This window comes from Mus caroli, chromosome 3 (assembly GCF_900094665.2).
Source record: "Mus caroli chromosome 3, CAROLI_EIJ_v1.1, whole genome shotgun sequence".
Classification (NCBI taxonomy): domain Eukaryota; kingdom Metazoa; phylum Chordata; class Mammalia; order Rodentia; family Muridae; genus Mus; species Mus caroli.
In genome coordinates, this window is record NC_034572.1 from 27,554,197 (window position 1) to 27,564,945 (window position 10,749).

Here is a 10,749-nt window from a genome sequence, read left to right on the forward strand (position 1 = left end):
CACTTTGTAGACCAGGCTGGCCTCGAACTCAGAAATCCGCCTGCCTCTGCCTCCCAAGTGCTGGGATTAAAGGCGTGCGCCACCACGCCCGGCTAGCACATTCATTATTAAATGCAGATTTCTGAGACTAGGACCAGTAGCAGTTTGGGTCCTTACCATGGTAGCAAGAGTGCCTGAGCTATGTTCCTAACAAGTCCATATTTCCTCCCTAACAGTTCCACCGACTGTGGAACAAGCATTCATATATATTAGCCTATAAGGGCCATTCTCATTTGAACCACCACAGACATCACTATTATTTTGCAGTTAAGTTTGCCAAATTCAAATTTGATATATTTGTGGGGAATTATGTGAGTCTTGGGAAAATTTGCTTTGTGATATTTTTATGGACATGATCTCTCATTTTTCCTGATCTGTGCTCTCTGCTTCAAGTTCTCTTTGTTTAACGTTGTCTCCCTCCCCTGCTCCTTAATGGAAATGACCCTAAGGAGTGGCTCCCTTTAAAGTAATAAACCTGCAGTCCTGTACAGTATTTTACTATCACAACTGTAACAGCTCATACCTTATTGAGTACTTGTGTTCTTACAGTTAATATTCTCTATTTTGAACTTAAAATATATATAACTCTCGCCGTAAACAAAGCCAAGCTGTGGATGTTGTGGTGGACTAATGCAGGGTAGGCAGTCTCCCTGAGTTCCAGGCCAGCCTACATGGTGAGACTTTGTCATAAAGCAAGCAAAGGCCTCCAACCTCCCATTACAGTTTATTTTATATATGTGTTTTGCTTGCATATATGTTTGTACACCTTGTATGTGCCTGCTGCCATGGAGACCTGAAGAGGGCTTCAGATCCTCTGGAATTGGAGTTATAGATGATTGTATTATTTTATTTCATTTAATTTTTTAAAAGAAGACTTACTTATTTTATGCATGTGAATACACTGTCACTCTCTTCAGACATCAGATCCCATTACAGATGGTTGTGAGCCAACATGTGGTTGCTGGGAATTGAACTCAGGACCTCTGGAAGAGCAGTTAGTGCTCTTAACTACTGAGCCATCTCTCCACCTTCATTTAATTTTAAGTGTGTGTGTGTGTCCGTGTGTGTCTGTGTGTGTGTGTTCGTCCCCACATGTCTTCATGCACACTCATGGAGAGGTGTCAGTGATGGTGAAAATAGGGGTAAATGTGCACATGAGCCGTGGCTGGAGGAAGCCAGCAGAGAGAGTTAAAAGCAGTTGTGAGACATACTCGTGTGGGTTCTGGGAAGCAAACTTGGGCCTGACCGACTGTTAGCTGTGGAACCATCTTCCCAGCCCTGTGTCTTATTTTCTTATTTGTTTGTTTGTTTGTTTGTGGTGCTGGAGAGCTAACCCAGGGGCCTTGTGTTAGGGAAGTGCTCATTGAGCCAGTGCCCAGTCTTCATGATCATAAAATCCTGGACTAAAACTGCTGTGTAGGCTTATAAATCTATCAAAATGTTTATTAAAACAAGCCATATTAATAACAAATAGGAGCTTAGAGGGATGGCTTAAGATTACTGGCTGCCCTTCCAAGGGACCCAGGTTCAATTCCTAGCATCTGCATTGTAGATGATAACATCTGTAATTCTAGTTTCAGGGAACAACACCTTCCAAACCTTCGTGAGCACCAAGCATGCAAACTGTGCACCAGAAAAACATGCTGACAAAGCACCCATGCTCATAAAACATAAATTAAAAAGCAGATTAACAAAAATTAACACTCACTACGGACACTTGCTTCAGCCTCAGTCAGTACTCACTCTTGAGTACATTCAATAAGTAGATGTTTCTCTAAACCCCTGATTTTTTTGGTGTTTGGATATTTCTACCTATATGTATATGTATCAAAAAGGTGTGGTGCCTGTTGAAGCCAGAAGAGCGTGATGCCCCTGGGATTGGTGTGGGTGGGTTATATCCTAGGAAGCAAATCCAGGGCCTCGGGAGGAGCAGCCAGTGTGCTCTCCAGCCTCGCCTTTTCATTCTTTTTTTTTTTTTAAAGAACTGTTCACATGTAGTCGAGAGCTCTCTGTGAACTAGCTATGTAACCAAGTATGACCATTCTACCTCCCAAATGCCACAATTACAAGAGACACGTGTCACCACATTCTGTGTATGCAGTGCTAGGGACAGAGCATGAGGCCAGGCGCCACTGTACAAACTGAGCCACGTTCCTTCTCAGCTCTAAGAGATGCTCTCAGTAAGAACTGTGCTGGTGTGTGAGCTGTGGCCTTTCCTTAATTTATTTTCTAATTTTGCTTTAAGCCCCTTGTGCTGTTTATTTAACACATGTATGAGTTACATTAAATATGTACATTGGTCTTATAAGTTAATATTCCTGAGACCTTAGCTTGAAAAATAGGATTGGTTTGGGCTTTAAATGATAGGGGTTTCAAGAATGTTTTTGTGAATAGCTGCCTGTCAAGAGACAATAAATAAATAAATAAATAAATAAATTCCTCTCTTGAAAGATCGATTTGGTTCTGCCTCACAGGTTTGAGTGTGGTACTTCACAACTATAATCTTAGCACCTCAAGATGCAAGAGGCTGAAGCCTGAGGACAGTCATGAGTTTGGGCCAGTCTGGGCGAGAGTGAAAACTTGACCTCTCTTACTTTAAGAGGATGTTTAAGTTGACTTTAGGAACATTTCTTCTAAATGAGTTTCCCCTGTTATAACTAAGCAGTACACCTTTATTTTAGAACAACCAGAAAATATAAGTTTTCAAAAGCAACAGACTCCATCACTCATTCTTTACTATGAATAGCACCCATCAGGAGTTCCACTGGGCTCTGTTACTAGTGTCCTATTTGTTTGTTGTCTATGTTCCCAAACCCTACTTGTTTACAGTTGGTATGAGGAACCTTCCTAAGAATTTTTTTTCCATTTGGTTGTTTTAAAACGCAGTGTCTTGGGGGTTAAAAAGATGTCCCAGTGATAAAGAGCGCTCACAGCTCACAGCCATCTGTAACTCCAGTTCCAGGGTATTTGATGCCCTTTTCTGGATCTTGAGGGTACCAGGCACACATACGGTGCACTGATATATAAATATGCACACGCAAATACCCCTACACATTAAATATATATATATACACACACACACATATATTTCAATGTGACATATGTATGTGTGTGTGTATATATATGTATATATATATGTGTGTATATACACACATATATACATATATACATATACATGTGAATATATATGTGTGTGTGTATATATATGTATATATATGTGTGTATATACACACATATATATACATATATACATATACATGTGAATATATATGTGTGTGTGTATATATATATATATATCTCCCTTATACTTCTCAAGATTGTTCAGGTGGTTTTATTTCAAACCATTTGAAGGTCAACTTTCAGTTTTGCAAAAGTGATTGTTGTTCATTTGGGCTTACTGCTACACGCCTGTAAATCCCAGCACTGAAGACACAGAAATAAAATGGTGAGAACAGGGCCAGCCTGGGCTACAGCTAGCACTAGTTTGGGTTAAAATCAAATAGATGTTGTGCCAAAACATAGTACTTTTAATTTTTAATTGATCCTTTCTTTCCTTCTCACTTTAGACTGTTAATCAGCTGGCCCATGCCCTCCATATGGATAAAGACTTGAAAGCTGGCTGTCTTGTGCATGTATTTTGGCCCAAAGCAAAATGTGCCCTCTTGAGAGATGACCTGGTTTTAGTAGACAGGTAAATTTACATCTGAATTGTGTTTTCTCTGGGCTTACTAAATAGAATAGTGCTGTTTGTCAAACTTCTGCGATCTAATACTTGACAGAAAGCAGTTTGAGGGAGGAAGGGTTTAGTTCATCATGGCGGGGAAGGTCTTGCAGAGAGGACAGCAGGAGCAGAAGGAGCAGAAAGAGCAGAAGGAGGAGGAGATGGTGGAGGAGGAGACGGCAAGTCTGAGGAGGCAGTCCGTCTTGCTACACCTATGCTAGGAAGTGGAGGGGACCCCAGGCCTCTGCTCCTGCTTCCCTCTCATATAGCTAGGGAATCTAGGAGGATTTCATTTTCTGAAGTTAATGGAGTGCTTTTGGAATTTCTCCATTGCTTTCATTAGTACACATTTTTAATGTAGTTTAAATTTATTTAGTTGTGGCATTGGGGTTGAATGAAGGACCTTTTGCTTGCTATGCAGTTATTATGCCCTGAGCTACAGCCTCAGCTCCCTATGATGTATTTTAAAATCATCTTATCAGTATTTGACAAAGTAGTGTGCATCAATTGAATATTTTCCTTATAGTATTCAAAGGAGTCAACCATTTAAATGTAATGTTTTGTGGAAACCATTCAGTTTTGATGTTTTTGTTTGTTTATTTGGTGTGGGTTTTTTTTTTTTTTTTTTTTTTTTTACAGGGTTTTTGTATAGCTCTGCTTGTTGTCCTGAAACTCACTATATACATCAAGGTGGTCTTGAACTCACAGAGATCTATCTGTCTTTGCTTCCTGAGTGCTGGAATTAAAGGTGTGCATCACCATGCCTGCCCTCAGATGGTTTTGTTGTTATGTTATGTTGTTGTTTTTGGTGTTTTGTTTCTTAAGGTATGTTTCCAAATTTCATCTCTAAACGTGTACTGAATTTAGCTGATTGGAACAATTCATTGCTATTTGCCTCAACTGTTTTTATCATTGGTACTTTTTTCCTAGCTTCAGGAATCAAAATGTGAAAGATTGAAGTATTAATTTATGTTGCTCATTTTGTCAAATTAAAATTTTCTAGACATCAGCTTGATAACTAAGAAAATTTCTGCCTTTGAGACTTCAAATGATAGAGTTTTTTTTTTATTGTGTTTTTATATCTGTAACCCAAATTTTGTTTTTTAACAAGCATTGTATGACGCAGTGTTTGCTTCCTTTCCATTAGCCCAGGTACAGATGTCACCACAGAGCTGGATATCTGGATTGATAAGTTCTGCCTTGATGCTGATGTCTTTGTTTTGGTTGCAAACTCGGAATCAACACTGATGAACACGGTAGGATTTACTCTTGCTGTGCTTGGGTGATGTCCACTTTAGTTCTGTGAAGTGAGGGATAGTCAGGTGATGAACTAGGAAGAGACTGAGGCAAGCCTGTGCTTCCCAGAACCAGAGGGCTGCTTCTGGCCTGCTACAGTGTTTACTGCTTTCAGGAGCAATCTGGGGCTTAATGGATTTAGCTTCTAGGAAATGTTTGTGGGTTTAAGGAGATACAAGTGTGATACTGACACTCACCCTGTGTATGTTTGCCTGGAAGAGCACAGGTACTAAGGTTGTTAAGGTGTTTACTTACCAGTCTTAATAAAATCTAAGTCATCCATTCTCTTGCCTCTCTGTCATGCATCAGGCAGACCTTTTCTCTTCAAGTTCCCATTCTTTCCCAGCTTGATGCACTGTAGATTTCAACTTATCTGTGTTTACCCTGAGGAAGGTTCTTTATCCAGAATGACCAGATTCATTCCAAATAAATATCAGAGTTTAGATATCTAATAGGCAAATGTATTTAATAGCAGTAACATGCTACTAAAAATTGTTATTTGGGGCTGGCGACATGGCTCAGTGGTTAAGAGCAGTGACTGCTCTTTCAAAGGTCCTGAGTTCAAATCCCAGCAACCACATGGTGGCCCACAACCACCCGTAATGAGATCTGCCACCCTCTTCTGGTGTGTCTGAAGTCAGCTGCACTGTACCTATGTATAATAATAAATAAATCTTAAAAAAAAAAAGAAAAAAAAATATTTGCCAAAAGTGTATGAGTGACTGAGCACCAGTGTAACTAAGGTGTCACCAGTGAGGCCTGCTTTGTTTTTAGGGTCTTACTATTATAAACACCAGGCTTCTGTTGTAATTCTGGTAGTGCTTGTAACCTCGTTCTATGAAAAACTGCCCAAGTGTTTGAGATATTATAGAGGACTGCCATCATTTGGGCGATGGCTAAATCAAGGCCTTTCATACTGACTAGGGATGGATCTGACTAGGATCTGACTAGGGCTATGGAATGAAGAACAGGCAAACAGATGAAAACATGGAAAGGCTGGAATTGGGAGGGCTGGGTTTTCTGATAGAAACCACAGCCCCCTGGGTTCTCAGTGTGTTTATTATATATGTGCAATACAGAGGAGGGGTTATTGTATACAACTGAATAAGGAAATGGGTTATTGTAGGTAGATAAGGGGGCACAGTTAGATATAGCTCAACAAGGAGACAGGTTTAGTAGGAACAGTCTCAGTAGGGAAGCGGTCTTCATGTTGTAAATATCTGGAGGGAGAAAGCTATGGTGGGCATTTCCGCACACAGTGTCAGCATCCCCACGTGGACCATAGAAAGGCCTTGTTTTCCTGAGCCTGGCCTGGAGGAGACTTTCCCAATTTCCTCTGTGTCTGAGGCCTGTGTCAAACAGCACACACTGAGGACTTCACGCCCTCAGGGCTCTCCTTTAGCAGACTTCTCAGCCTCATTCTGACTTTGGAGCCTCTACTTATACTGTTCTCATTTGTTTTTTCGCTGCTGTTAGGAATCAAACTCAGCTGTGCATGTGTGAGACGGGCATTGCCTCTGAGCCACACCCCTGTCCTGTTGATGCTACTTTGTACATGCAGTTTGTCTACTGCTGAACTCCTCCCCTTTCAGAAATCCATAGAAAGCTGAGTGTAGTCACATGTCTGTAATCTCAATACTTGGAGATAGAAGATATTCAAGGTCATCTTTGCTACGTAGTGGGCTCAGGGCAGGCTTGGGCTGTGTGAGAACTGAAGCCCATCATTATCACCAGTTGCTTCCTTCATGGAATGTTACTTATTTCAGCTAGCTGTGTTCTGTCTTTGCCCTGAGTAGACTGATGCGTACTTCACAGTGTTTATATAATGTACTTCACATGGACTTAGCCAAAAGGCCTAGAGGCCCATAGAATATTTGCTCCGTTACTAGAGTTTGCACAGATATCTTACATTGCTAATTACTAACCTAGCTTTTGTTATTGTTGAGACAGGGTCTCACTATGTAGCTCTGGCTTGTCTGAAGCTAACTGTGTAGAACAGCCTTAAACTCACAGAGAGAGCTGCTTGTGTCTACCTTGGACTAATGGTGTTCCCCTACCACAACCAGTAACTTAGCTAACCCTTAAAAATGATTGGAAGTAACGTGGAGCACTTGGGGTTATTATCAAACAGTCGTTTTTATGTCTAGACATACAGATTGATAAGTATTAGTTGAATTTCAAGAGAGCCTGGCAAGAGCAGGAAGGCCTGCTCTTTTATGTTTTGATTTCAGAGGGAAAGGTAAGAGTTCTCAGGGGTCTTTAATCACTGTGCTTCAAATGGTCCAGTATACATGAATATAGAAATATTGTTGAAAATGTTGTTTTGGTATTTTTCAGGAGAAACATTTTTTCCATAAGGTGAACGAGCGGCTCTCCAAGCCCAACATTTTTATCCTGAATAACCGTTGGGATGCTTCTGCCTCGGAGCCGGAGTACATGGATGATGTGAGTTTGTCCCTTTGAACTGCACTCATGTACACTGTTGTCTGCGAGAACAGTAGACCTCAGAGAGTGTCTTGAGCAGTGAGTCTCTGACTGTGAAGATAATATGAATATAGCTGTGTCTCATGATACACACTCTAATCCCAGACTCTAGGTGTAAGCAAAAGGATCACGAGTTCAAAACCAACATGAGCTGTGGAGTCAGCAGTAGTTTAAGGCTGGCCTGAGCTATACAGGACTGAAAAAATGAAAAGAAAAAAAATGAGTTGGTTTTAGAAAACTTCTAGGGGTCTGTTATAGGCATCTGAAGTACTAAGCTTCTACTTGTCACAGAACTTGAAACTTCTTTTTCATATGTGCATATTTTGCTTCCGTGTATGCACTGCTTGCATGGTTGATGCCAGGGGAGACTAGAGTAGGACGTTGGTGGAACTAGAGTTGTGAGACAGTTGTCAGCTATTGTGTGGCTGCTGGGCATTGGACTCAGGACTTCTGGCAGAGCAGCTGTATTCTTAGTCATCTCTCTAGCACTATGTCTAACTTTTTATCAAAGTATAAAATATGTAACAGAAACATGCCTACCTGCATCATAACACCAGTTTCACACACCTGCCTTAGAATGCAGGTAGAGCAGCTGAGCACACCTGACACCCAGAGCTCCTCAGGGCCTTTGCCCTCTTTCTGTTTTGGTTTCTTGCTTTGCTTTTGATGTGGAGTGTTTTGTCTCACTGAGGTTTGCCTTTAACCTTTCATCCTCCTGTGTGTCCTCCGTAGTGCTGAGGTCACGGGTAAGTGCCACCTGGTTTAGGTGCTGCAGGGGCTTGAACCTAGGGTCTCTTACATACTGAGCCTATGTCTTCCACTCACTTTAGAAAGGTCTGGCATTTAAGAGCTGGGTATGATGGTGCATGCATTTTAATCCCAACACATCGATCGATCGAATAGTGGTTCGCAACCTTCCGAATCCTGTGACCCTTTTTAATACAGTTCCTCATGTTGTGGTGACCCCCAACCATAAAACCATTTTGTTGCTACTTCATAAGTATAATTTTGCTACTGTTATGAATCATAATGTAAATGTCTGATACGCAGGGTATCTGACATGTGACTCCAAAGGGGTCATGACCCAAAGAATGAAAAATACTGCTCTAAGACATAGGGAGTTAGATCTCTGAGTTTAAGGCTTGCCTGCTCAAATAAGTGAGTTTCAGGCTAGCCAAGTCTATGTAGTGAGATTCTATCTCTAAACAAAACAAAACAATATACCCAAAGGCATTTGATATATGTATTAGTCAATTTTTTTTTGTTATTATTACAACATAGTTGAGACTCATGGTTTCAGAGGCTCCAGTTGGTGGTAAGAGTGTGAATCATAGAAAGAGCAGCTCACCACAAGGTGGCCTGGAACAGGGAGCATGGGAAATGAGCAGGCCTGGTCTTGCTGACTTCCCACTTTCCCTAGAAACACCCTCACAGAATACTAATCTACAAGTTCTCTGTTTTGTTAATAGTAACCTTCACAATATATAAGTAGTATGTATTTAATTTTCTTTGGTATTTTTCTGATTTTAGTTGTGTGCTTTATAAACATGAAACATTGCCCCCCCCCCCCCCCCCCCCCGCTTCACTTGCTTGCGTGTATGTCTGTGTGCGGGTGTCAGAAGCCCTGGAACTGTAGTTACAGACAGGTCTGGGCCATCATGTGGTTCCTTTGAATTGATTCCAGGTACTCTGGAGGAGCAGCCAGTGTTCTTAAGTGCTGAGCCCTCAGCCCCTGTTCCATTGCTCTTTAAAGGAACTGCAGAATTAGGACATCTTTGCAGAATAGCTCACTAGCTCTGCCTAAGCTGGCCTTGAACTCTGAGCTGTCCTTTCCTACAGCCTCCTGAGTGCTGTGGTCCTTTGCATGGGCCACCAGACCCACTTTATTAATGGTGCTGGGAATTGAATCCAGGGGTTTGTGTGTGCCAAGCAGACATCTACTAACTGAACTATGTTGTAGCCCCAGTTTCCATGTTCCTTTGAAAGTTTTTTGATTGTTTTGTATTTGTTTTTGTTGTTGTTGTTGTTTTTGGGTTTTTGGTTTTTCGAGACAGGGTTTCTCTGCTTGTGGACGTTGTACATCGTGGTGCGCACTAGGCTCCGCACCACGATGTACAACGTCCACAAGCAGTCAGCTCAATTAGCTGCTGACTTTAATTCACTTTTTTTTTTTGTATTTTTTTCTGATACTGGAGACTAAATTCAGGGCTTCGTGCATGTGAGGTAAGCACTAAGTAGTTGCATCATCAACCTGGTCTTTCTCCGTCTAACAGGGATTTTTAATATTTCAGGCTAGCTTTGAACTCACTTTTTAAAAATTAGATATTTTATTTACATTTCAAATATTATCCCCTTTTCTAGTTTCCCCTCTGAAAATCCCCATCCTCTTCCCCCTCCCCCTGCTCCCCAACCTACCCACTTCCACTTACTGGCCCTGGCATTCCCCTACATTGGGGCATATAACCTTCACAGGACCAAGGGCCTCTCCTCCCATTGATGACCGACTAGGCCATCCTCTGCTACATATGCAGCTGGAGCCGTGAATCACTCTGTGTGTTTTCTTTGATTGCTGGTTTAGTCCCAGGGAGCTCTGGGGGGTACTGGTTAGTTCATATTGTTGTTCCTCCTATGGGGCTGCAAACTCCTTCAGCTCCTTGTGTACTTTCTCTAGCTCCTTCATTGGAGACCCTGTGCTTCAATGGATGACTGTGAGCATCCACTTCTGTATTAGTCAGGCACTGGCAGAGCCTCCCAGGAGACAGCTATATCAATCTCCTGTCAGCAGGCTCTTGTTGGCATCTGCAATAGTGTCTGGGTTTGGTGGTTGTTTATAAGATGGATTCCCAGGTGGGGCAGTTTCTGGATGTTCATGCCTTCAGTCTCTGCTCCAAGGTTTGTCTCTGTAACTCCTTCCTTGGGTATTTTGTTTCCCCTTATAAGAAGGAACGAAGTATCCACACTTTGCTCTTCCTTCTTCTTGAGTTTCATGTGTGTTTTGTAAATTGTATTTTGGATATTCTGAGCTTCTGGGCTAATATCCACTTATCAGTGAGTGCATATCATGTGTGTTCTTTTGTGATTGGGTTACCTCACTCAGGATATCTTCCAGATGCATCCATTTGCCTACGAATTTCATAAATTCATTGTTTTTAATAGCTGAGTAGTACTCCATTGTGTAAATGTACCATAATTTCTGTATCCATTCCTCT

General features: G+C 41.5%; 1 protein-coding gene across 1 annotated transcript in view; it reads left to right on the forward strand.

Annotated features, from left to right (window-relative positions):
* Mfn1 (mitofusin 1) overlaps positions 1 to 10,749 on the forward strand; it is a 48,484-nt gene that overhangs the window by 10,414 nt on the left and 27,321 nt on the right. The window contains exons 5-7 of the mRNA XM_029475181.1: positions 3,606 to 3,730; positions 4,908 to 5,016; positions 7,394 to 7,501. Coding sequence (XP_029331041.1) covers positions 3,606 to 3,730; positions 4,908 to 5,016; positions 7,394 to 7,501 — 342 coding nt within the window. The remainder of the gene's footprint in view (positions 1 to 3,605; positions 3,731 to 4,907; positions 5,017 to 7,393; positions 7,502 to 10,749) is intronic.